Below are 27,170 nucleotides of genomic sequence, written 5' to 3'. Positions count from 1 at the left end.
AATTTTACAAAAGTTTTCCAACGGTATGTGAAAATAAATTCTGCAAAATGCCTGAATAGCCAGAGGTTCTGGCTACACTTAGTTTGGGTAAAAGAAAATATACTGGATTTGCAGCAACTCCATTTGTAAACACCTTTCCCACAAAAGATGATTCAAAATAAGGAATTATGTTAGCTGCAGTGGCAGAAGGTATAATCGTGAATGGGGAAGAAATTGTTCAATCCAGGCATCCGGTCTCCCCAGTGGCAGGTACCGGCGCATTTTAATCATTAGCGATGACACAAAAGTTGATGCAATTTCACCTTGACTAGTCGACTTGGTAACAGCATCAACTTAATCTGAATCGTAATCAAATGTGATCCGATTCAATCAGAGACCGGCTTAGAGTAGTAAACTTTATTATTTCTCATTGGAGAAATTATGTGCGGCCTTGAAATTTGAATATACCTAAAGATCTTTAAAACAATCTACATATATAAAATATTAAAGGTTTGAAAATAGTTTTAAAATAGTCAGTTCGTATTAATGTAAAACAAACAGCGTACAAACCTCTCACAGCTGACTGATATTTGGATAATTAGTTGTTTGGATTTAGGAAGAAAACTTAATTTGTCCAGCGCGGGTAGTTCTGCACTTTTAAATGATAGCGTTTTCCTGACGGGAGGAGTTCATAATTGTCTGTGAATTTAAGGACACATCTGTAGCGGTCATAATCAAATCTTCAGTGTGATATATTACTATTATTATTATATGTATTTAAGTATGTTAGCTAACACAGTGGCCAAGCCAGCTAGGTACGCCGCGGCCCACACCAGACATAAATTATCATTATTCATTAGAAACCCTCGAAGTGACTTAACAGGTCACAACAAATCTGCGCATCACGTTTGCGCAGATGTAGTAATTGCTGGTACTCGGCTAAAATCTGTCTGCCATGCTTGCGTGTCTTTTGTACAGCCACTTAATAGATCACCAGTGAAGTCTCACCCTGCCTCGCAGCAAAATCTACGAGAGAAAAGACGGAAATTTCTGTCTTCAAATGCCATGATATCCAGGCAGATCTTGCAAAAATAACCTACTTGTACCCATTAGCTTTTGGTTAAAGTGAAAGTGGTAAGTTTGTTCCGAAATTGCACTTGGATTAAATTCTTTAATACCGTCAGAAAGGTTTCGAACATTGCATTTGTAAAAAGGACGGGGGAAATCGCAGATGATAAACATCAAGATGGCGTAAATGGGCCCGGGCTTCATCATGTCCATGGCGTCTAATGATTGTGAATGTAAACGTGTACAGTTCCCTTGCACTGTAGCTCTGCGTGACTCGCAGTGACAGGTCTAGTCAATCCCGAAATTATGCTTTGCACAACAAGTTTGATGCACCATCGTCTCGGTGCATGTTGTAGGAACTTGTGTCCAAATTATCCTTCACCAGCTGACCATGTCAGTACAATGCATAGGGCCTACTATGTCCACATCAATCTAGCCCCAGACTGGGGGCCAGTCTGCTGGACTCCCTCTGTATCCTTGGCCCCACAGAGTCTGTTCGATCTGGGAACCAGACAGTATAATGCTGTCACTGATAAAACAGTCACTGGTAAAACAGCAGTTTGGATCACTTTGTCTAAGTGATCCAAACTGCTGTTTGATCTGTGACTGTGTATCACTCGCAATGAAGCCTCAGGCATGTTAGGCCTATGACTGAGTTATGTGTATGTGTAAATGCAATGAATGTGACGAAAACAATAGTATTAGTACAATAGTTGGGTATTTTCATGGATGCAAGTCATAATTGTGCGGGATGGGGATTGGACCACTGAGAAATCAGTGGATTGGATGAGCGAATGGTGTGCGTGCCATGCTGCGCCACGCTATGTCTGGCAATGAGTTCACTAGATCCCAAGCATCATGTATTTCGGTTTATCATTCATCAATGTTCTTTGGCAGCGTCATGGTCTTGCGATCTATGTAATAATGCTGACTGTTTCCCAGACCAAACAGATCCCAACTGTGTTTGGCATCATTCAACGATCAGGAGTTAATCGCTGTAGTAAACAAATGGCCCAAATCGAAACCAATATTTCATGGACTTCTACAAACTGGAAATTGCCCAAAGTAATACATCGCTGTTTAGATGGGGTATTAACCCTAACATTCCTCAGTCCTCCAACAGGTGAAGGATTGAGGAGTGTTAGGGTTAAGTGATCCATACACTCAAAAGGGATTTCATAAAAGGCGTTTTAGCAGAGTGTCCACTTTTGGATTAGCCACTGTGGGGTCAAGAATATGGAGGGAGTCCAGTAGACTGGCCCACAGTCTGGGGCTAGTCCACACCTAGCCCAGGTTGGACGTTGTCTTCATTTACACTACGACTGACGTCCTGGGTTGAAAGTCCTCCTACAGTGCAAAATTTTTGTCAACATTTTTTTTCTCACATTTTACCTGGTGAAGACAGCTAAAATGTTGCGCTTAAGTGCCTTGTATCCCAATTTCCATAAAAGCTATGTAGAAATTACTAAATATGCCCACAGACAACATATGTTGCAGGAAATTTTTGTGAAACTTCAAGTGTTCCGCATTTGCCCATGCGTGAAATGACCTCCAAGCTCGGCCCTTATTCTGTTATGTTGTCTAGAGCTAGGTCTTCACTCCACTGGAAATGCATGGAGACGCGCAGACAACAGACCTAGCCGTAGCTTTGGAAGTGTGTTTCAGGCACAGCCTTATCTGTGACTTCTTACGCTCGCAGCTCTTCTGCGCTGTGTAAGGGGCGATCTGTTACTATGCATTTCGCGCATGTGTAAGTATGCGAACTAGACGAACGTACATGTAGATCGTTCACGACAGAAAGTGTGGAGTTGCACTGAATTTCAGGCAAAATATGTTGTCCACGGGCGTATTTAGTATTTTTCAACACAACATTTATGGAATTCGGGGTACAAGGCACTTGTGAACGAAGTTTGAGTTATCTTCGCCAGGTAAAAATGTGAGAAAAAAGGTTGAAAAATCTTCACATTGAAGGAAGAGGAAGACTTTTATACCCTAGACATTAGTCACAATGCCTGTAGACAACGTCCAACCTGGGCTAGTTCACACCAATGTAAAATGTTTAGCAAAACATTAGCCTAGGCCTAGTGGACGCAGGCTTCAGCATAACTTAGAAATTCTGTAGTTTTGGCACTGTGCAGTAAGCATTATTACCATTCCATAGTGTTTGGATTTTTCACTAAGCCAGTATAGTGCTGGCGTAGCAGTAGCTCATGCGATACATGTTGCCCACAAGTATATTTGGGAAAAGGTCAACTCGTACCTTGGACAACTTGTACCATGGACAACTCGTACCTTGGACAACTCGTACCATGGACAACTCGTACCATGGACAATTTGCCATTTTGGATAGACTGCCTTCTTGGCATGCCGGTGGGATGACATTATTCGTGCCAACATCGTGCATGTGCACGCGCAGTCAGGCAACTGACGCTGGTCAACGTGCAGTCCATAGTGATGATGGAGTGATGTCATGTTTCATTTACTCTAAAGTTTATAAAGTAATGTCGGTTGTAACTTGTCCAAAAAAAAATTTTTGTAAGGAAGGCAACCACTCCCAATTTAAAAAGGAGATGAGAAACATTTCCAAAAGAAATCAGGACATAACAAGTTTTATTAAGTACACCCCCAAAGTTAACAAAGCCAGCCCTCATTTCCACACAAAATGAAAGAGTCCAATCTAACATTTTCCCAGAGCCATAAGAATAAATTGAAGTCCCCCTCAAATCCCCCCCCCCCAGAATTTATAGTGTTAATAAGGAAGTCAAGTTGGTAGAAGGTCGGGCTGTTCGACATCCTTCTATCTTCCATGGTCATGAAAACCGATTGCACAAACGCCCACAGCAGGCACGAACGAAAATCATTTTTCCTTAATATTTTTGCCAAATCTGATCTTAAACATGCTGAAAAGGAAGAGCAGGGAAGTCACAAGCGAATTGCAAACATAAAGGTACGAGTGGCCTGAACTTGAGGTATGTGTTGTCCAAGGTATGAGCTGTTTAAGGTAAGAATCGTCCGTGATACGAGTTGACTCAAAAGCGTATAGTCCAGCCCTGTGTTTTTTGTGGAAAGAGTTCCATATACGGACGCCACTTAACACCCCATGCACAAACCCTATGAGACTGGTCTGAAAAGTTCTGTTTTTAGGTTTAATGCCTTCTGGCTATGGTAGCTCCCCCCCGAACAAAAATATTGACAAATGGGAAGGGCCACCAACATAGGGCTGGATAGCTCAGCTGGAAATCACTGGTGCGGTATTCCAGAGGACGCATGTTCAAATCCCACTTCAGTCAATTTCTTTGTTCATCTTTTTAATCCTTTGTCTGCTCTTACTCAGTTTCCCTATATAATTTGCTTCATGTTTTCTAAGTGAATGAATTTTTTTTCCTTCCTAAATTGTACTCTTCCAGACATGTTTTTGCTTTCTGAAGGTTAATAAAGTTTGTCACTGGAGGGAATAATTACTGGCATCTGTATATGGAGCACTTCCCTTTTTCATCTTTGTCATGTTTGTTTTCTTTCATGTTTTACTCAAGTACAATGGCTACAACAATTCATTTTTTGGTAAATTCAAACTCCCCAAGTAATTTTTTAAAGGGAAATAACGTTCAAGATCTACATGTAGTTGCCACAGACTTTTCTGGTTTCAGTTTCTAGTGCTCCGGATTGGTGCAACAGAAGTAGATAGCCACCAGTCTAAGGAACCGTAACAAGCGACAAGCTATATTAAGAAAGGATGCTAATGCAACTGAGGGTACATGTATATTTAAAGGAATTTTCTCTCCTTATGTCCATGCAGGATTTATCTGTCAAAACTTAGCGCATGAGAGGAAACAAATCAAGGTGGAATGGTGGTGGTCCATCAACTCACGCCTTGTAATGCCCCTCCTGGATTGGTACTGACAGAAGACATTTGATGCTGTTCATGTTATGTGTCGGCCAAGGACACAGTTCCGATGAATCACATTCAACATGTGTTTGTAAAGTGAGTGCAAGCTTAAGTGTTTGGTTGACTCACAGGTCTTGTGTAAACTACAAAGAAACAGTTATTAAGTTTTATAACTGGCTTCTGGAATAAAATTCATCTAGATTTTGGTAATTGGACACTTGCTTGTGATTGATGATCGTTGGTCCTTAACTATCAAGCAAGATGAGTGCATCAGGAAAAAGTGACAAGCAGAGTGCTACACCAGAAAGCACTAAGAAACAAGTAACTGTGAAAGTGTCTGATAACAACATCAAAAACACAGGCAAGAAGAAGCCGAGATCAGCGCATCCAGATGTGGTGAGTTCTGCTCTTTATTTCTGTTCATTCAACAACTCAATCAGTGCAAATTACTGGATGATTATAATTGACAATGAAGAAGACAATGAAGAAATGTACACTTTTTGAGGTTAAAGGATTCTGGGGAAAACCCATGGTTGCTGTTAGGGTCTGAAAACCCAATCCACAAGTTGACCTTCGTGAGATTTGAACATTGAGGTGGAAATGAAGGAGAGAGTACTATGGCAACCTAGTTCTCTTATATTAACCCAGTCATCGTACTTACAGTGTAGTTGTATGTACTTACATGCACAACTTCTGGATGTCCGCACTGCCCTATGCTGGACATGTACATGTAGCCCTTCTGTCCAAATCAACATACCCCTTTCTCACCTTTGAGTCACAGAGTCTTTACCCCTTCTCGGCGGGAATTTCTTTCTGAAAGCCGACTCCAAGAATTCCAGCCTCGCTTGGCCACGAAGGCCACCTGCCAAACCGCAAATTCTCTTGAATTACACGATGAGAAGGCTGATTGTTCGGTGGCATGCGGCTCTTCTCAAGCTTCCACATTCCCGTTGCCTCTTTTCAAAGTGGGGACTATTGCGAAGTTGGTGATAATGATGCAAATTCGGTCTTTTCATTTCTGGGCGACACACAAAGACCAATTTCCATACACACAAGAGCCAGGGTCTGCCTTCTTTCACCGTGTCCGTTCAAGCGTGGGCCGAGAATAATAGCTGAAAAGCGGGCTGAGGATCTCAATTTTACGGCGTGTCTTAACGCGTCCCAGCGTGAAGGGGTTAATTCATGAATGTTGACAAAGGTTTTTGGAAGTGTCTCTAGAGGAATGAAACTCAAGGAAGCGGTTGTACTAGGGACTGTGTACATGTAAAGGTATCCAACTGTGAAGTGGTAAAGCTTTAAACACATTCCTCAATTTTTCCCAGGACCTAAGTAAGGAATTTGCTCGATGTAAGGAACGAGGAGATACAAGATTGGATTTGAGCAAACAATCAGTAAGTTGGTTTTGCTTTAAAAGATAATGTTTTTGTTTGGCTGTGAACATGTCTTAAAAGTTGAACCAGCGTGGCAGGTTGAAACTACATGTACATCTGGTTTCATCCTTCTCTAAATTGATCATTATGCATGGAGAAAATGTCTGGTTTGTATCTCAAAGACAGAAAGTCCAGTTGCTGACGGGGAGGGGGGCAAATGACTGCAAAAAGAATGGTCACATGAAAAGTTCTAGAGTGATTTATGGTTTTTTCATCAATAAAAAAGAAATTATTGATAAGAAGTACATAACATCTTAATAAAATGAGAGAAACGTGCTCCATGAGAATAAATAAAAAGAAGAAATAACTCTACAATAACATTTTCCAAAAGCCACGGTGGAGCAATGTATGGTTAAGTACATGTATGTACTATACATGTGTGGGTGTAATAGAACTTTGTGTAAAGCTCTGGAACTTTCGTTAGTTCCAAATCTGCAGTAGTAGTTTTTATGTTCCTCCGAGGGCTTGATTGTGTGTGGTTTAGTTGCAATGTACAGGTGTATTGTACAGTTCGTGTCCAGAGAGCACCAAATCCAACACTGGCATAATAATTCTGTGTCATTTTGTACCATCAGATCCCTTCTCTGCCCAGTTCCCTGAAAGAGGTGAGCAAATTGTTTGCTTTTGGCTCAATCTAACATTGCCCTGTTAAGTCTTTAGCAAACGTAAAATGCAGCAATTCACACTGTAAATGTAACTCTCTCTGCCTCGTAATTATTCCTCACAAATGCATAGAGCCAATCCAGATAATGTGGTGTGTTCTCATTAATAAGAGCTTCATGCTCTCAAAGTACATAAAACAAAAGAAATTTCTACTGCGTAACAATTGGTACAAAATTCTGCAGTTTTAATGGAAACTTACTGCACTTACCAGTTACAGTGCCTGTCAAGTGGATGTTTCACCTGTAAAAAGTTGGTTTGATGCACCACAAATTTGTGCTGGACAGAGATGTCCAAAACATTGTAGAAACTAATGAAATATCTCCTCTGTTTTGTTACAGTTGACACAGTTAAGAGAGTTATATCTATACGGCAATCGTTTGTGTAGCCTGCCCGCTGAGACTGGTCACTTGTGTAACCTTGAACAGCTAGCATTGAATGAGAATTCACTGACTACATTACCCACAGAACTCAGCAAATTACATAAACTCAGAGTGCTGGATCTCAGGCATAACAAACTAAAAGAAGTAAGTGGACACTTTGTGTCTTTTGGGCCCGTCTTTTCTTCTAGAAGACTGCTTGTACTATAAAAACAAAACAGCTTTGGAAACTTCTCATTTTATTTAAACATGCACCTAGCAATCTTCTCCGTGATTTGTGTTCTTAAGTCAATGCTGGCCACGTGTATTGTACAGTCTCAACTCTCCGCAAAAGTTGTCAGTGTACACATCATATGAAAGTTTTGTTCCTCTATTCATTTGTTTTAATTTTCAACAGATTCCAGAGGTTGTACACTCATTGTTTTCCTTGACAACCTTGTTCTTGAGGTTTAATCGCATCACTCATGTTGGAGAAGGTCTTCAGAACCTCACAGTAAGATGTTTGCTTGTATATTAATTCAACCTTCCTCAATCATCCAAACCCTGTTGACGGTTTTAGAGTATTTAGGGGATTTGGCTAAATGGAATCCATGGTTGTTTGGAAGGGAAGTCAATGTTTTTGGTAGAATTGCACATTGCTTATGCTTAACCATTCGTTAATTCACTTAGTGCCTAAGTGAAAGCTGTCAGATCTGTTACCAAATAGTCGCTTGCTGGACCTTAATGTTACTTACATCAGCCATAATGTCAAATTTCCTCAAAAAATTTTCCTGTGATCTGCATATTGCATTTCAGTGCTTGCATATTACAGACATCTCAACTACGTACAATGAGCCTTTTCATCATAAATCCAATTATTCATTTTACAGAAACTGACCATGCTCAGTCTGAGAGAGAACAAAATCCGAGCCCTGCCCAAGGGCATTGGTATGTTGGTGCATCTCATTACATTTGACGTCTCACACAATCATCTGGAACACTTGCCTGAAGGTAACTACAAAATATCAAGAAAATAAGAAGCTATTAGTTTCTAGGAAAGTCTAAAGTTGTCTCTGGGTATGCCAACTATTAGTTTTTAGGGGTATGGTTGTGACCAACTTCTTTTTAAAAGATACTGGCTTAATTTACACTGCAGTTTGAGTCGGCCAAAGAAAACTAAGTCTGATAATGGCAACGTCCCAGAATGTGTGAATTGATGCGTACATGTACTGCTCCCGGTAGCTCACTTCAGCCTGCAGTACATGTAAATCATCACAACACCAAGACAGAAAAGATGATCTTCATGCCGCAGAAGTCAACTAAGAATGGAACTTGGGTTTTATCTCATGCCAAAACAGTTAATCTTTCAAGGTTCTGGGCCTTTAATGAACTTGCCACAGTCCTGCCATTATTCATGTTTCTTTTTTTCCCCTCAGAGATTGGTAACTGTGTGCAGTTGTCATCATTAGACCTCCAGCACAATGAACTGCTAGACTTGCCACAGTCCATTGGTCATCTCAGAGCTTTAAGCAGACTAGGGCTAAGGTAAGGCATGGTTGTATTTTAAGCAGACTGGGGCCAACATAAGGCATGAACTGTTCACCTCGTCTATGAGAATTACTTCTTCACAGAGGAGCACGCCAAAAAACATAAATACTTTATGTTTTGTTTACATGAGTGCATTCCAGTGGGAGCTCGATGGATCATGTAGTACATATACCTCCCTGCCTTACGAAAGTAAACATAAACCAAACTTGACGTCATCATGCTACAGATCTATTGTCCCGTTGTGCTAACTTCAAGAGGTTTTATCATCACTAGCAAAGCAATCTCTTTCTGGTAATGGATGACGATATTTTGTCTTACTTGAATGATGTATCCGTGCAGGTATAATCAGCTAACAGGTGTCCCACAAACTCTGAGCCAGTGTACAGAATTGGAAGAACTGAATGTTGAAGGCAACAATATAGCAACACTACCGGTAAGACTGGAATTTATTCTGCTTGTGACAACTGACTAGGTGCATAATGTAATTTCACTGTGCTGACGTGATGTACTCCTTTAGTAACCTTTATAGGGATACGCTGCTCTTGTCATAGTGGATAGACAGTGTAAGTCACATGGCTTCAAGTTTACTTAGAAAATGCATGTAGAAGCTGGATAAGGGGGATAGGGGGTTAAACACTATGCTACCCAGTTGTCATCTGTCTCAGCTATTGCATTGACTTCAAGTGTCTCGTGCCCAGTTTTTGATGGCAAATTTTCCCCCTGAAATTCAGATATAATATACATGTAGTGGAGCATTTAGAGTTACCATTGCTTCAAAATACATGTTAGATCAGCGTTAATTACTAACAGTTCAAGAGGACCGTCACTCGGGCCCTTGTGGTGTACAGTGTGACTGATTAACAAGAAGCTGTCTGTTTTCTGCCAAGAGACCTTGATGAACCGTGAACAAGTGTCAAGAGAGATGTTCTTGACCTGGATTTCTTGTTGGCTCTTTCAGGAGGGGCTTCTGTGCAGTCTTAGTAATCTCACCAGTCTGTGTTTATCAAGAAACAACTTCACATCATACCCTGTAGGAGGGCCACAACAGTTTGCTACAGTCTATGTAAGTACTCTCCATGAGAATCGCAGCACTTTGCTGCCAACAGTCACTTAACTAATCTCTCGTGAAATCATATGAGTTGTTTTTTTTTGTTTTGGGGCTAGTATGGCCTTTTCATCAACAAATATTTGGCTTAACTGGAAAAAGATGGGTCATTGACCTTGATAACATTTATTTAATCCCATCACTTGAAAGTTTTGATGAAACATTGCTAATATTTGCAGAGATCAAGATCATGGGTTGTGTTATGCAGAATATCTGAATAACTTGTTCACCAATTCATGTGTTTTTAAAAATTGTGTGATGTTTTCATGGCAGTCAATAAACATGGAGCATAACCAGATCAACAAGATTCCATTTGGTATCTTCAGTTGCGCCCGTTACGTCACCAAACTCAACATGAAAGATAACAAACTCATGGCCTTACCATTAGGTAGGTTACCTTGTTTGGTCCAGTGTAAAAAAGCAGAAGTTACTAAGTCCCTCTAAAAGCTGTTAACCCCTTTGCTTTGTGTGAGGATTAGTGCATACCACACATACAGTCTATTCATCATGCAGCTGCTGGCTCAATGGGGCCCGCTGCTGGTTCAATGGGGCCCCCGCTGCTGGACAGAGCTTTGCATACTGGGCATACCACAGCCCAGCAGTCACAGTCGAAAGAATCCCAGCATGAAGGGGTTAAAAGGAGATTTTAGTTAATCTATGATTCAATCAAATTACACACAAATTGTCAAAGTCTGGGAGGAACTCAGCATTGTACGTCTTATACATTTTGACGGTAAGTTCAGTTGGTCATACCTTTCACTGTAAAAGTCCAATACTAGTTGGCATAGTCAACCTTTTCTGCTTTGTAGTCATATTTATCGCTGGTAACACATCACATCTTGGTGTGATGCACTTAAGATATGCAAGGCAGAGGTGATGTGTACTTAGAGTGTGTTAGATCCACAGTCCAAGAAGTTGTAGAGGGTCTGCATGTCGGGTATTCTTCTGGTAAGAGCTTTTGTTCCACAGGGATACACATGAGTAGACCTTTTGTACTATCCCTCCGTAACAAAATCAGTTACTGGAAAGATGGCTTCCATGCACAATCTCTGTACAGAGTTCATGACATTAATTGATATTGCCATGTTGTGTTCCAGATGTTGGTAGTTGGATAACCATGGTTGAGCTAAATCTTGGAACCAATCAATTAACCAAACTTCCTGAAGACATCCAGCACCTGACATCACTGGAAGTACTTATACTCAGTAACAACTTTCTCAAGGTAAGCTGCTTGAATTCACAGGAGTTTTCTCGGCTCTTCTCCGCAGTCCACCTTGAGCAGAAGCACCCCCTCGTCGGTTGCAAAGAGCCATGTTGTGTTGGAGTATTCATTCTGTTGGTAGCCATGTGACTGCATTGCGTGCATTTTCTGGTCATTTGTGAAACCGCAATGTGCAGTTAGTACCAAAGGAGCTTTCGTTGCTAAGGAAGTATCGCCCTCTTTTAGTCCAGCTCAAGACCCATACTGTGTAACTATTTCCCATCCTTAGCAAGGGCCTGATCAGGTGCTTTGACCAGTAAACTAGCTTGGAGGTTGCACAGTACAATCAGCACAGTAAATGGATGGCAGCTGTGTCTCTCCAAGATAATTAATATTTTGCTACCCTGGGTAAAGTTTGGATCATATAACTTTTATTCTCATCTTTACTTTGAAAGAGCTGGGGGGGGGTTTAATCCACCTCCTTTGACATCTTTGTTCTGAAGTCATAATGTTGTTTACAGTTGGCTTGCAGGTACACCATGGAAGGGGTGTGGTTCTTAGAAGAACCGATGAGTGTTAGTTACAGTTGTAAGAATATGACATGTTTCTTTATTCTCATTCTTTAAGAAACTCCCTCGTGGTATTGGCTGCCTGACCAAGTTGAGGGTTTTGGACCTCGAGGAGAATAAATTGGAGTCACTGCCCTCTGAGATAGGTAAGCACAGTTGACTGCTTCATTGTTTCCATACCACGACCTTTGACTGATCTTTAAATTTCATATTTTGTAGGCAGAGGTCTTGAACCCACAGAAATTTTAGCTTTTTAGCTGAGTTCAGCTCTTTTTGCTTCGATGTTGACCCTGAATTTCAGGTTTTTTTGAAAACTAGGTCTGCACAGAAGTATGGGAACCTTTTACATTTCAGCTTCTGTTAGCAGTTTTCAACTTAAATTTTAAGTGGCCACTCACACCCCTGAACCTAACAAATGAGTTGCTAGTCGCTTAAGCAATGTTTCAGTAACAGGCCAGGAGACTAACATTTGCTGGCCCTAATACCCCAGGCCTCTTTGTTAGAAACCATCCTCAATCCTTCAAAGTCCTTCCATTATCATCCAGAAAAAATGCATTCAGCCTCAATCCTCCAAAACCACCAGGATGAGTTCGGAGGATTGAGGATGGTAACAGCTAGTGTCAAATTGGAACGAAGCGCTGTATTTTACACCCATATCCATTTTCATGTCTGGTCTTATTGTCTGCATCAGTTCTTGATTATGATAGTGTGCTGGCCTGTCTTTATAATTCTTGTCTTGATAAGCTGCCATTGCTTCAAAGAATAGACATAAACACAAGCATGCCATGCTTTGTTTACTAGTGTGCTTTCCTATGGGAGCGAAATGGATCGCATCCCACCTCACCTCAGGAAAACAATAATAATAATAACTGAACATTTATAATGCGCCATTTCCATAAAAATGATCAATGGCGCAGTACAAGTTAACGTAAAAAGTAATTAATTTAAGAAATGAAAGGATAAGGATAAATAGGCTAGTACCCAAACCACAGTATGGGGATACGTCTGCCCTGCCAACAGGGAGAACCTAACCCTGCTGGCATCGGTGATGTCTCGATCTTTCCCGGGGACAGACGCCTCTAACCCTACCTACGATAAAAGAAAAGTAATTATACCAGACATGGTGACACTAAAATAACGAATCACAGCTAAACCTACGTTGAAATCAAAAATAGTAATAGCCCTACTAGATAAAATTAGTAAACTCATGAATTGTGTAGTGCAGTATATCACTGTACAAATGCAACATTAAAAGGTAGGTTTTCACTGTACATTTAAAACGCTCAAGCGAACACGGTGAAAGAAGGCATACCCTGGCTCTTGTACATATTGTGCTTGGCCTTTGTGTGTTGCCAAGAAATAAAAATGCTGAATTTGCATCGTAATTACCAGCTTCACAATAGGCCCCACTTTGAAAAGAGGTGACGGGAATGTGGAAGCGTGAGTAGAGCCGCATGGCACCGAACAATGAGCCTTTTCACTGTGTAATTCAAAGCGTGCAGAGCACGCAGGGCCACAAACCGAGAATTTGCGGTTTGGCAAGTGGCTTTCGTGGCCAAGCAAAGCTGGAATTCTCGGAGTCGGCTTTCAGAAAAAAGTTCCTGTCATCAAGGGGTTAAATTTTGGCTGTCAGTTGTTCTGTGAAATATTTTCACTCTTGTGTACTTTCATTTCCCATTTAAATCAGTCATGCCCTAATCAAACATTGAAGGGTCACCTATCCCTGTAATAACAACTCAGGCCTTAATCCACAAACAATGTTGAATACTTTCTGTCATCTAGGAAATCTGAAGGAACTTCAAAAATTAGTGGTGCAATCAAATCAACTTGTGAACTTGCCAAGGGGGATTGGGTAAGTGTTTCTTGATGGAGCATAAATACCTATAGGAAAGGACAGAAAATTGTAAGATCAGCTGTTTAGGAGTCATTAAGGTTTAGTTTTAATAAGGGAATAAATACTTATTTACATACGCTGTTTTAGTCAGAGAGTCTAATAGAAGTCAATATTGAATAAATTTCCAAGAATTTTGTTCAATAATTTCACTTTCATTTTCCCAAACACCCCTGTCCATTTTTATGGTATATTCCTTGTGCAAGTTGTCCAGAAGAATCTCCTTATATGGACTTGGAGTTCGCGTTGCGCATTCTGCATTCTGCATCGCACACAGACTCTTGACTAATAGGAATGGATTAAATTGTCTCGTATCCAGGTGCCAGCGTGTTGGCTTGTCTCATATTTGGTGCCAGGGCATCAAATCACAGCAGGAATTAACAAATGTTAATACACAGTCACGTTGCGTGATTTTGAATAGGGAAACTGAGGTATTTATGAATATCACTTTGTCCTCTTTGTGTATAGGCGGTTGACCAACTTGACTAATCTTGGAGTTGGAGAAAACAATCTCAATTCTCTGCCAGAAGAAATAGGTATGTGCCAACCCTACCACTCTCTATCACAAGCTCTGTGAAGCACAAGAGAATTGCTTGGTTCTGTCAAGGCAATGTCTGAGTTTTGTGCCTATAGGAGCTAAGAATGGACCAGAGAATGTTGGGTGCAGTGATGACCATGTCATGACCCAAAAAAACCAGAAAAGTTACCCCAAATACAACCCCCCTCCCAAATCTGATTTAGGATCCATCATCGTCTGCTAATGTTGTATTTAAGTCCAGTCACAAGTCCCTTTACAATGCCAGTCACAAGTAACAGGGTGAACAATGACAAAGGAATGCTTTTGTCACAGCTCATTTGAATAGCTTGTGAATTGGCTTAAGGCTGAATGACTTGTGATGGACTTCCAGGGACTTGCAGGAACTTGTGCTGGACTCAAATACAAGACTTGTGTACGGCTTTGGGAATATTTTGCCCTGATCAGATGCTTAGGCACATGCTTACAACAGACAAAAGTGTAGCTGTGTAAGGCAGACTTTAGGTACAGTCTTTAGATATCTCAAATTAATGTGATGCAAGAAATGCATATGCCATTGAATGGGTTTAGGGCAAAGGATTTCTTCCATAGAAGTAAAAATGTGTTTGGCGTCTGGCATCTTCTTTATTCCATAAACATATGCAATGAAATGGTAATGCTTATCACAAATAATGTCCTACTTAACACATAATGAGCCTGGTTTTTCCATTCCATCTCAAAGCCAAGGAGGGGCAGTTTCCACCACATAAGAACTAGGCCGTCCTCTGCCTGATCTGTTTTTAAACTCAGCATGCATGCATAGTCACTCATTGTCGGAACAAATGAAAAGTTTCAAATCAGTCTGAGTTATATCCATTTGAAGTTCAGGACCATGTGTGTGTGAGCTCCCATGCATTAATCATGTCAGCAGAAAAAGTACAGATTTCTGGCTGACCCTTCTCAGAAAATTAAGGCTCCGTAAGAATGCTATTATGGATTGTCATGGATTGGTGTTGATATGACTGGAAAATTACTCTATAAACTCCTGAAGGCTTGGTGCTTAAAAAATGGGATGATACTTGAAGAGATCTTTAGGTGGGACGAATTCTGCCCTTGTCAGCTTTTTAAGGGTTAATCCGCCTTGAGCAGAAGCACCCCTCATCAGTGGAAGAGAGCCAAGTTGGTTGGGAACGTTCATTTTGTAGGTAGCGATGCTACTGTGGCGTGTTTATCTCAGTCATTTGTGCACCAGCAAAGTGCAGTTCTGACCAAAAAGCCTCTGTTGCTAGGAAATTTGCGCCCTCTTTTGGTCTATCTCTTGGCTGATTAGTCAAGTCTTCTTTCTTTTTGTTTTATCTTCCAGGAACGTTGGAGTTATTGGAGCAGTTATACTTGAATGACAACCCTAAACTGAATGCACTGCCCTATGAGTTAGCCCTGTGCAGTTCATTACAAATCATGAGTATTGAGAATTGTCCACTAGCTAACATCCCTCCAGAGGTAACTGCAGGAGGACCATCATTGGTCATTCATGTAAGTTATTTCTCCCCCGGTAGTGAGCCATCTTGTTCCTATGATGTGATTACTGCCACCTTTAGCAAGCATTCCTCCAGAGATAACTCAAGGAGGACCATTGTTGGTCATTGTTTCATCTCTCAGCTTTACAGAGAGTTTTACTAGCGTTGCTCTTCGTGAAAAATCTCAAGTGTATGATTCACCCAATCAAAGCCAAAAGGAAGGGAATTCATGATGTTAACTATTAAAAACTTGAAAATTGACAGTCTTTTATTTTTATTGTAATCACACTTGTGCTGGATGTCTTGTCCTTGTAGTTTCACTCGAGCACACTCTAGCTTGGTTCATTTTGACCAAAGGAATAAGGATCATCAAAAATCTTCCTGGATCTCTGACCCTGCTTCTGTTTTGCATTGACAAATCCAGACAAGTTTTGTCCTATTTCTGATTTACAGTTCCTGAAGATGCAAGGACCATACCGGAATATGGTGAACACTTGAGACTTATTCATATTCAGGGGCCACGTTGTCACATGTAAGCCATGGAGATTGTTAATACATATTCAAGGGCCATCCTACAAGCAGCCTATGACATTTTAATGCAGATACCAGAGAAACATGAATAACATTCTGGAATCTGCAGTTCTTCAATGTGGTGCTCTGTTGAGACACCCAATTGTACATACCCAGTTATCCAGGGCCACAGGAGAGAATGTAAGACTCACCAAATATACAAATTTTGTACAGAAAGCAGATAATTAATGTGTGTGTCTGTAATAAATTGATACCATCAGAACCGCCATTGTGTTATGTCTGTGATACATTGTGTTGCCATGGTAATGCTAACCAGATACCGTACTGCCCAGTCACATCTTCTTGTCTTTCCATGTCTTTTTCCAATGAGCTGTTATCACTTCGTATAACTTACTGCTCACAGCACCATGTTCACACACAAGACCCAAGACTTCACACGTTACTGTGGATTCCTGTCAGCAAAATGGCTACATACGCTACATACTAAGAAATGTAATCGGTGCTTAAACTTGAAAGAAGTTGGTGAATTTGCCAGAAAACTCACAGTCATCTAACCTCTTTGCATGGTGTCTGTACTTTGTATTGTGTCGGTGATTCTTTGAAAGGCTGCGTCTGAATCACTTGGCTGTGGCTAGAAAATACACACAAATTTATGGAAACTGGCTGTGGCCACTACCATAGACTTGTGTGTAATCTCTACCCGCAGCCAAGTAATTCAGACATGGCCAAAAGTACCAGTTGTTAGCCTGTTTTGAATGGTTTACAGTGGGGGGGGGCATTTGTATTTACAATGTGAAAGCTTTGTACTTCTTAGAGTTGATTTTTTTTTTCTTTTTGTCAATGCTGATATCATCAAGGGGCTCCTAACCAAGTCAGAGTCACTTTGTCTGCAAGGTTGCATAAGTCAACCAGACCAGATCATCTCAGACAGGTCATCTTGACTGTGGCGTGCAGCACCAGTGGTTATGTGGATGTAGTGGTATGAAACAAAGTATAAATGACCAATCAATTATTGACTCTTCTCTTGTCAGGCTTGCCCATTTAACCACTTGACGCTGGATGACATGTAAACACACATGATATTCCTTATTTGTTCCATGGAGGATGTGTATGCTTCTGTTTTCATTTCCGTGGTTGACATTTTCATGCGTCATGCTTGGTTGGAGCAAAGCACAATTGCTAGGTTGAAGAATTTGTAGGTTAAAAAACCTGCCCCCAGCAGCTTTTCTAGGCAAAAAAATCCAACGCTAACTGGCTATCCAGGGGGTACCTCAGTGCTGTTGGGATTGTCATTATCATCATAAGTACACTTGCTTCTATGTAAACCTCTGAATTTGTCTTTCATTTGTACAAATGAATGGTACTATTTGTTCATCAGGTAGAAAGCTACGTGTGTTTGTAACCAGTAAGTTTCCTTTGCATTTGTGTAGTATCCTCATACCGATGTATTTGCAGAAAAAGCAAGCGAGTCTGAGATTTCCAACAACCTACAACAAAATATCTGCTACTTCCATAGAAAACGCAATGGGCAGAAGTACCTAGCTTGTGTGTCGAATTCACCGCTATCCCATTTTGATGAAAAAAACTATAAAGAGATCAAATGAAGTTGTGTAAGTGGAACATAGGATGTAATAAATCTGTTACTTGGACATTGTCAATACATGTAGGTACCATGAAATGGATGGTGTTTAACAAGCTTGTATGTATGGAAGATTGCCAACCAAAGGCCACTCCAGAACCTTTTTGTCGAAAAGAAGTAAGCAGATCTCTTTCATTGGGTGGCTTGGTGTTTGCTGAATAAAAAGTTAGACGTCGTTAATTTCAACTTGTCGCATTTCCTAATTGAGAACAACTCATCATCGGTTCATGGTTTCCAATTTATTACCAATGTGAAAGACAGATTCTGATAACTCAGTCTGCATGCCAGTAGTGTTGATTTTATTGTCTACAGTTCTACTGATGTCTGTTAGAACGGTACATTGGCTGTGTTACAGATTTCTCCAGTGTTCATGCTTAGTTGAGGAAGTAGATAAAATGAAAGCCGGGCAGCATCCTGTAACTATCCTCTGTTTGAATCCAGAACTATTTGGCCATGCCTATGGAATTAAGTACATGTATTTGATACCTCGCACATAGCCAAATTCTTACGTAAGCTATTACAGGTCCATAGACTGATGATGTTATGGTTGTAAGGCCGTATTCTCAGGTTTGGACGACAGCTTCAAAGCGCCACGGCAAAGTGTCCATGACTGTAAGCAGTGTGATTTCACCAGTATGGTGCACAGCCATAAACCACAAAGTACCTTTTTTGCAGAAGATAGAAATTACGATACCCTTTTCACACTGTACTGTATAATGTCTAGCTGTATTAAAGCAAAAAGTAAATAAATAAACAAACTACCTTGAAGTGTCTGGTTAATGTACCTAAACACTTCTCTTTTGAGATTATATTCTTGGAAGAACTAACACATATTGGTTCACTTCATTATCTTCGGTGGTTGAATTGAGACCGTAAGGATTGTTACCCACGTTTTTGTATGCCCTTTATAAACCTGCCAGACTGAATACATTCGTTGTGTAAATTAATGTGCATTTTTATATGTCGCCACAGCTATAAAGGTGTGATGTGTGTACATTGTAGCTTTCAGTCTTTGTGATGACATAGTCTCGGTAATCTCCAAATGAAGCGTCGGATTCAGTGTAACATAGAGTGACATTTTTAAAACATATTTGTAAATTTGTATCAGCTTTTAGAGCTTTGTTTTTCTACTAAAGGCTGTGATTTTGTACATGGGATCATGATACGTTCATGTTTGATCGAACACGGACTTGTGTTGGTGCTTTACTATCTTTACTATCAATTAGATATGGAGCGGTTGTATAAAGTAAACGGAAACAAAACATGTAGACTAAAACACCGCTAGTGTACTACTAACTTGACTGTGTTTTGAGCAGGTATTTCATGCCTCCCTAAATCCACCATTGCCAATAAATAAATCAAATGGAATATTCCTGTCTAACAGCAACTTGATGCTAAATTTATAAGACTATGAATATGGAATATGATTGCTTCAGTGTAAATCTTGCAGAACAAGTCATCGCAAGTGGTATTTGGACTAAAGTAAAGGGAACATTTTAATTTGGATAGAATTCGGGAAAATGATTTTCACAATACTTCTGTGATGTGGAATATCTTGGTTCATGTAGGTCGACCAAGGCCAAAACGAAGCCCGTTTGCCAGTTCATGGATTCATTGTTCCATTGTTGGTTATATTAAAGCGGAACGTATCAGTATAACATACGAGGGTAATAAACGGCTGGAAAGAAATTTTCGTTCAAGCTGGTGACATCTTGTCCCAAATGCAGCAAAAGGGTCCTGGTTAGTGCCGAATCAATGGCCTTAATTAAAACCTCGAATCTGATGTTTTCTGCTGACTTCAGTTCATATCAACAATATTGGACATGGTATGACTGAGTGGTATGATTGAAGCTGAGGCAACATAGTTTTAGTCCATAGACCTATTTATATTCATTTTCTGTGTATACGAAATAGCCTGTGATTAAAACGTTGATATTTGAATTGGCGAACTTGCAAATGGTTGTCACCTCGTTCCCTGAGGCTATGAAGAATTCTAAGTTCTATATCAGTAGAAGGTGAATAAACTATAGGTCAAACCGGCAGTTCCGTGGATTCCAAGCAGGACCAAATCTGGTGTTTATTCCTTGACGCTTGGATAGACGATGTCTTTTATAGATGCATTTTCCACCCAAGAGCAACTTCAAATGGGCGCAGTATATTGAAAATTCAGAGAGACCCGAATGCAGATAGGTTTAAAACAGTGTATTCAACTGCGCTAAATGCTTCTTATGCCTGAAGCTCTAATAATTCAGTGTCTATCCAGTCACTTAGGATTTGTCAGTATTAAATGAAGAATGCACAGTTAACTGAAAATTCTTGAATAGAATAAGAACTGGCACTTCCCTAATAGGCTGACGCCTCAATAATGGTTTAAAACATTCAGCAAGACAATTCATTGGTCTGGCTGGTTTTATAAGGTTTTATCCTTTGCCTATTTGCCATTAGCAGAAGCACCCGGTACCCTTCATTGGTTAAAGAGAGCCGGGTAGATGGGAGTATTCATTTTGGCGGTAGCGACGCGAGTGGAACGCGTGTTTCATAGTCGAATGTGAACCAGCGAAATGTCGTTTCGACCAAAGGAAAATTACACCCTTTCTTGGTCCCTCTTGGGGCTCATACTGACGAGCTTTGCGTGTTGCTTGTAAAATGCAATGACATGTCATTTAAAGTGGCAAGTCTCCACGCCCAAACCACGAAACTTTATAAAACGGTCTTCCCCTGAACATTTTCCCAATATTGCGCAGTGCGTTTTTTTCACTAGTTGACTCTGTAGGGGTTTTCAGAAATGGCCTAATATGTAACGATAGTGTGTCTGCACGAGCATACCAACTTTCATTTTAAAAAAAGGCTCTTAGTTTTAGGATTAAAATGGTGGTCGTTTTGTTCTCCCTAATAAATAATTTTTCACTGAAAAATTTTTCTGAGGTTCTCAGAATTCGACTACGTAATCTTCAAGGCTGTGTATGACGATTGACTTTTTCGATGAATGATATACGCAAACTACTGCCACGTTCACAACGGTCTCGATTCAAATTCGCTTGATTGGTCTCCGGGTGATAGCTTACTGTACGTAATGAAAAACCTCTCAAGAATTATTGCTCGAAACCCAATTAGGAACTTAAAGATATCAGCATGGCCCTTTTCGTCATAATTAACGCTCCTGATATAGGCCTGAAGAAAATTGAAGCTGAAGTCCATTATAGCCTAACAAGGACATGGTTCAATGATGATTGCCCACGCCATGAAAAAATGAAAAGTCAGTCATTAGTTCCAAGGTCTGTAATAACTAACATGTCCCTCACTTGAAAAAAAATCAACCGACCGGCAAGTGACCAAGGCAGGAAAAGAATACATAAGCACAACGCACCTCAAATACTCAATATTTTTCCCGTAGAAACAAAAAATCACTTTTATAGGTGATTTTTTTTCTTTTGGTTATTCTCTTCATTGCTGTATGTTCTTAAGGTCTTTTACTATACAAAGAACCCCCATTTTGCATCAGTTTAGATGTACTATTGGCAAAATAGTATTTTTATCTTTCAATACCGCAGTGCTAAATGAAGTCATGTAAAGCTCAGATCTTGAATAGGCCTATATTAAAACAGATAGCGTTCTAATAGGTGTTTTTTTTTACTTGACAACGTCTTGCTCCGCCCCTTTCCTAACCTACCATCCGTAAATAGAGCAATGATGAAATCTAGTTGGCTGCAGTAAGCCGCTTCTATAAAACGGGAGGAATAAGCCAGTCGGGTATTTCAGAAAGCCACGATCTTTCGGGAACAAAGCACGCGCTTGAGTCAGCGTGTTTTGGCTGTGCTGGTAGGACAGTACTAACGCGCAAGCGTGGATCTTTTCCTGAAAAACCATGTACTGGGCATGCGCTGTTGATCGAGCTGGTTCACTCTCCCGAAATTTGCCGGGCCCATTTCTTTGGTTTTCAGTATTGTGAATATGGAAAATAGCTGCATCCGTCAACGGGAGATCCGAATTAGCACACTCTATGTACCGCACGTACGTATTCCTAATGCGGTTTTCAAGCTTGTGGGGCCACGTACAGCCCTTTGAACAGATAGAGTAAGAAACCCGTCTACGTGATGTCAGAGACGCGCATCGAAAAGGAACGCAGTTACATATCGATTGACAATCCCCTAAGCAAAGTCAAAACGAAAATTACTAAATCTGAGACTTCAGATGTTTGATTCCTATAGTTGATGTTAAACAGCTAGGACAACCAAGCAAAATTTTGACTGCGCTAATAAGAGCGCTTTCTCTGAGCCATAAGCTGGCAAGGTATACGCTATTGCTACACGATGGCATTTTGTGTACTTCTGGCGGTAGTTTGTGTGTCGACTTTGATTGGTTCAACTCATGCGGTGTGTTCATCGTGCCCATTCCAATGGACTGAAAACCAAGGCAATTGCTACAGGTATTTTTCAGCTTCTTTGTTGTACAAAGATGCAGTGGAATACTGCCAGCATTTCAGCCATCGTGGTCGAAGCGCCTCACTTGCAACGGTTACAAGTTTCAACGAACTTCTATTTATTTCGAAGTTATTAGACGACGTGTTCAACGCTTCTGCATCTGATGTCCCATCACTCATTTGGCTAAACATAAACTCTATGAACACTGCAGGTAGGTACATATACATGTAGATACAATTTCTAAGTGCATTATTAGGCTTTTTGTGAAATGATGGCGCATATGATGAGTTTTGCAAGGTACTGATGATAACGTTGACATGCATATCTTGAAACTATAAGCCTATAATGAATTGTATTCCTCCGGCACGTATTGGCATTATAGTTTGTTTATTATGTGTCATTTATTGCAAATTGCTAAAGAGCATACTGCATATCCTATTTGTCCAGAGCATTACTGTGGTATACACTTGGGTTACCAATTACCCTAATATATACGGCTACCAGCAATCTTTTGGTATTTTCAAGGTAAAGGTAGGCCTACTGCTTAGATTCGTGAGCCTTGATCCTGTGTTTCGTTTGTTGGCCTATTTGAGAAGACGTTGTACTATGCGAGATTGACGCAAGCCCTGGATCCACCGAATTTATACCAAAGCGCAAAATTAATTCGCTGTCAAAAGCAATATGAAGACAGTGACTGACTTCCGTCTGAGTTCTTGTTGGTATTAAGAATACCCTATCTCTAGAAACCACAGAAGTAAAAGCTGACGACAAACAAAACGCAAAATGGAACCGATAAGAAGATGGAAAGGTCTGTTCGAAACTAAGAATTCCCCTTCCCTAATGCCTCAGCTGAGAACTGTAATGTGCAGTCACTTAGAGCAATTTGTTGAGTTAATTATGGAGATCAATTCGTTGACGGCACATTTCACATGTGAAAGTGACAAAGAGTAATTGAGATTAAGTTGGGAGTTTTACCTTGGGTGATTCCGTTGCCAGAGCAAAAGGTTTGAGGGCTTTTCCATGTGGCACTGAATAAAAATAACGAACAATAAATATTTTGGTGTTTAACCGCCACACTTTGCACAAAAAGCAAGTTAGTTTTGCTTAAAAAAAACTGCCAAATCTTTGGTCTCCGCTGGAAGTAAACCATGCGCTGCGTCATTGTGGACGATAAATTACTACATTCTATGATTAATCGAGGCCTGCAAGTCCCGTACTATAGCGGGGAAGAGACTTTCAAGAATAATTTAGAACTGCATAAAGAACGCATATAGGCCTAACAGATAGGCTTAATGAACAGCTTTCAAAAAGTCAGTAGGCCCACATTTTATTTTTAGAAGGTTCATGGAATAACGATGTGAAATAGCACCCAAAATGCATTAATTAGGCTATGACACTCTGACTAAATCGTTATACTTATTCTGCAGTCTGGTAGATCTTTTGTTTTACGTTTACCTCTGAGGTTTACCTGAGGTTTATCTCCAAGATTTAACAGTGCGTAAATATACCTCGGTTGAAGATACATTCTACCACATAACTAAATTACTACAGAATGGTTAAAGTACACAAAAGAACCACATGTCATTCGCCATAACATGTTCCAATGTGACGAATGTCCCTCTTGTTTTGTAGATGAAGCAAATACAAACTTCAAGCTATTTTCCCAACTATTATCAATTTTTTTACTGTTTCAGAATCGGATTTACAGCCAATACTGCTTGAGTCCTTCAGCCAGGGGAGTGACGTCATACCCTGTGAAAATAGCCCTGTAAATAATGAGAAATACCAAGTGAAAGGAAATGCAATCGCTGCCTCAATGGTTCCCGGGCCAGAGCGACTAGATCAGGCATGCACAGTACATTTGCCTGTTGAATCATTCTTAGATCTTGGAGACTTTAATGGGAGTTGCATCTCAGACCTTGAAAGTTGTCAGTCACACAGTGTGACCTGGTCCATTTGGCTGAAAATTGACACACCATCTAATTCCAAAGATCGATGGAATTACCTCAGCTCCGGTGGACAAACACAATGGGCTAGAGGAATTGCTTTCTTGTATGATGCCACTTTGCGTCAATTTTGCTTTGCAATTAGGTCCCAACACCTATACATTCTTCAAAAATATAATATTGACAAAGTACCTTTGGACAAATGGTTCCATCTGGCATTTACTGTTGACTCAATAGGCACGTCAAACATGGACTTAAAAGTTTTTGTCAACGGAGAACTGATCCAGGTAGATAACATATCACGTAAAACCAATGAGGGTGGATGGTCGGATCAGTGTACACATCTTCACATCGGCATGACAAACTCATGTCATACAGATATTTCTGTAAGTCAATATGGCGGCTCTGGTGCATTCAGCAGTTTGGTTGTATTTGATGGTCTCCTTAGCCAACAAAAGATACGCAACTTGTATGAATGTAGATTTCTAGGTAAGTAGCCACACTTTTTCAATCATTGAAAATCGTTTCTTTTGAATTTAATTATCATGGCACAAAAATCAACACTGACTGAAATCATTCGCAGAATGGGATTTCTTCTAAAGCTTTAACACGTCAATAATGCAAATGAATCGCATTTTATTTTCACTTTCTAGCAGGTTCTCAGTTTTTCTGACACCTAAGGTCCTGCAAAAGCGGACGGGATCGTTTATTCATAAGATACGCGCGCAAGTGACGTGGCATTACTTTCTTTTGCCCATCACAGGACTGCTTACGCATTACGCAAAATGTTGGTCTGTTATGCATTATACAAAATGTTCTGCAAATATTACCACCTCGTATTAAAAATAAAGACAACTGATAAATGCAAATGTTTCTGATCTCAACCGGCCAAGGAAAACCAAATAATCCGATAGATGAACCAAAAAGTATTAAACAATACCATTTCTGATTTCAGGCCAACTACTGAACATCGCAAAAAGGGATCAGGCCGCTGTTGGTAAGTGTGTACCCAACTTATAACTTCCCCCGATTTGATTTTGGTATTTTAAATGAAATGAGTCTGCCATTTAGTGACCTCATTAGAAAACATTTCTAAAAAAATACGTGTCCGCAGAAACTCGTTTGGATAATGTAGTTAGAGTAGCCTACTGGGACTGAAAATTTGCCGAATTTTTCTAGAGAAAGAAAACCGGACCAGCATTTGGTCACAAATCACGTGATCTAATTGTTTTTCCAAATGCTGCACATGACCCAGCCGAGCCCACGTGACTTCTCCCGAACCCTCGAGCTGCTACTTTTAGAGGGAGGTTCAATCTTGGGATCACTCCAGGTAGTCACTGAAGCCAGTCTGAAACACTCATATCTTAGCATGTGTTTGCATACACGATTCCCACTGCACATGGTTGTGAAGAAAATACCCTCTCCCCTATTGTACTAGTGAATCAGGCCAGTGAATTTAGACCAATGAGGTACTGTTTGGGATCATCAGCGTGTCTGGCCGAGCTGTATTGCTGACGCCACGACAGATTATGCCCTCAGTCTGACCTTGTCAGGCCGGTCGGGCCTGGCAGTGCTAAGCTGAGACCACCTTTTGACCCTTTGAGGCATGTGTAAGCGGTTTGGAGGGGGAAAACAGAATAACCAAACACACATCCTGTGGTGCCTTTTGCCATCGGCTGGCTTGTGTTGTCTTCAGAAAGAAGCGTGAAAAATGACATTTATGGGTCAAAAAAGGTGCGAGATGCCCCCCCACCACCTCAATACGAGCCACGAAGTCAAAAAGGACTTTCCCCCCCCAAAATGCAATATTACAGCCTGCCCGAGAGAGAAAATGTGGAAATGTAAAACTGGGAAAATGTAATTTATGAGTCCCATTTTACTGCAAAATATGTGTGACCAAAGCATGTCCCGGGTGCCGCAATTTTTTCTTCGTAAGGTCTAACACGTAAGGGTAATTGCGCATTATTGAAAAATGTATCTTAGAAGCCCCAATGGAAACTCAAACGTTGAAAAAATTTAAATACTGAAACATTTTACAGCGCAACTTTGTATAAAGAGGCATCATTTTTTTAGTTCCGTTGTCTCCAAGTTTCAGCTCTTCTCGGGTCCCCAGCAAATGTACGATCACGGTATTCCATTTCGCATTTTGGCTCATTAACCACAGCTTATGACAAATGGTTATCCCTGATTTTTATTATTTTCCGCTCTCCCTTCCGGAGTAATTAGTTATAAATGAACAGCCAAATCTGCACACAACGTTTTAAATCTCAAGTGTCTATACTTTCTGAAGGAAATGCTAGTGCAGGAAGAAAGTCATACTACCTGTTAATATGTCTATAGCAAGTGTGTTTTCTTGCTACATCGAAACATATTAGGTCTTTCATTGAGGGCAATATTGGACGACGATCACCACTTCACAATCGGCGACGACAACTCTGAAACGTTTTGCAACATAACACCAGCTACTGATGGATCCCCATCGGCCAGTTTGTGCTTGGATCACATGGAGCATCCGTTCGTTTGCCAGCTGTGATGTGATGATTATGAGCTGAAAAAAAACTCAAAATGGGCCCATTAGGCTCTGCAAATCAACACGAAAAGGCGCTTTTGACGAATGTCCTCTTTATTATTCATGTTAAGTACAGCTAGGCCTCGAATTTCCAGAAGACGGCCACGACGGCCATGGCTAAATGGCAGCGCACCGACGGCCATGGTCGTCGGTGCGCTGCAGTATTTAGCCGTGGTGCCTCCGAAAAGTGATCGTGTAGTTTCACCGCCAAGATTGCAGTAGCAGGTCCTACAATGCGTGCATATCGACTGCCCACTTTCAGCGAGGTACACGGAAAGCGCCATGCACACTGCACTGCACAGGCAACATCCGCCGGCCACTGATCTCAGTGCCGCCG

At 40.6% G+C, this 27,170-nt stretch overlaps 2 protein-coding genes across 3 annotated transcripts; both read left to right on the top strand.

The window, feature by feature from the left end:
* The first annotated feature begins 957 nt into the window (after positions 1–957).
* On the top strand, positions 958–19,854 carry shoc2 (SHOC2 leucine rich repeat scaffold protein). 2 transcript variants are annotated; one of them, XM_022241919.2, is made up of 18 exons: positions 958–1,113; positions 4,844–5,329; positions 6,256–6,324; positions 6,939–6,968; positions 7,365–7,550; positions 7,801–7,896; positions 8,273–8,393; positions 8,819–8,927; positions 9,270–9,363; positions 9,889–9,993; positions 10,309–10,423; positions 11,133–11,257; positions 11,864–11,951; positions 13,588–13,657; positions 14,165–14,232; positions 15,574–15,743; positions 16,181–16,259; positions 17,116–19,854. In XM_022241919.2, exons 2-17 carry the CDS (start codon positions 5,195–5,197, stop codon positions 16,223–16,225), a joined length of 1,626 nt encoding a protein of 541 aa, XP_022097611.1. In that variant the 5' UTR covers positions 958–1,113; positions 4,844–5,194; the 3' UTR covers positions 16,226–16,259; positions 17,116–19,854. The 2 variants fall into 2 exon arrangements, with proteins under 2 accessions (XP_022097611.1, XP_022097609.1); XM_022241917.2 differs by having other exon boundaries at positions 16,181–19,854.
* A 3,247-nt stretch (positions 19,855–23,101) lies between these two features.
* On the top strand, positions 23,102–26,824 carry LOC147795785 (uncharacterized). Its single transcript, XM_087131477.1, has 4 exons — positions 23,102–23,126; positions 24,013–24,753; positions 25,220–25,261; positions 26,640–26,824. The coding sequence occupies exons 1-4, from the start codon at positions 23,102–23,104 to the stop codon at positions 26,795–26,797; spliced, it is 966 nt and encodes a 321-aa protein (XP_086987603.1). The 3' UTR covers positions 26,798–26,824.
* The last annotated feature ends 346 nt before the right edge of the window (positions 26,825–27,170 follow it).

The sequence above is a fragment of the Acanthaster planci genome, linkage group LG21 (genome assembly GCF_054643075.1).
Source record: "Acanthaster planci isolate LZ-2023a linkage group LG21, COTS_SCS, whole genome shotgun sequence".
NCBI classification, from domain to species: domain Eukaryota; kingdom Metazoa; phylum Echinodermata; class Asteroidea; order Valvatida; family Acanthasteridae; genus Acanthaster; species Acanthaster planci.
The sequence above is the reverse complement of the archived record's forward strand: the minus strand, read 5'-3'. Positions and strand labels throughout refer to the sequence as shown.

Bases quoted from the DNA above. Each gene is read 5' to 3' on its own strand.
- shoc2 (XM_022241919.2), top strand. From the start codon at position 5,195: ATGAGTGCATCAGGAAAAAGTGACAAGCAGAGTGCTACACCAGAAAGC. The intron at 6,969-7,364 runs GTGAGCAAATTG...GTTTTGTTACAG, and splicing joins TGCCCAGTTCCCTGAAAGAG to TTGACACAGTTAAGAGAGTT. The intron at 9,364-9,888 runs GTAAGACTGGAA...TGGCTCTTTCAG, and splicing joins ACAATATAGCAACACTACCG to GAGGGGCTTCTGTGCAGTCT.
- LOC147795785 (XM_087131477.1), top strand. From the start codon at position 23,102: ATGGAACCGATAAGAAGATGGAAAG. The intron at 23,127-24,012 runs GTCTGTTCGAAA...TTACTGTTTCAG, and splicing joins ACCGATAAGAAGATGGAAAG to AATCGGATTTACAGCCAATA. The intron at 24,754-25,219 runs GTAAGTAGCCAC...TTCTGATTTCAG, and splicing joins GTATGAATGTAGATTTCTAG to GCCAACTACTGAACATCGCA.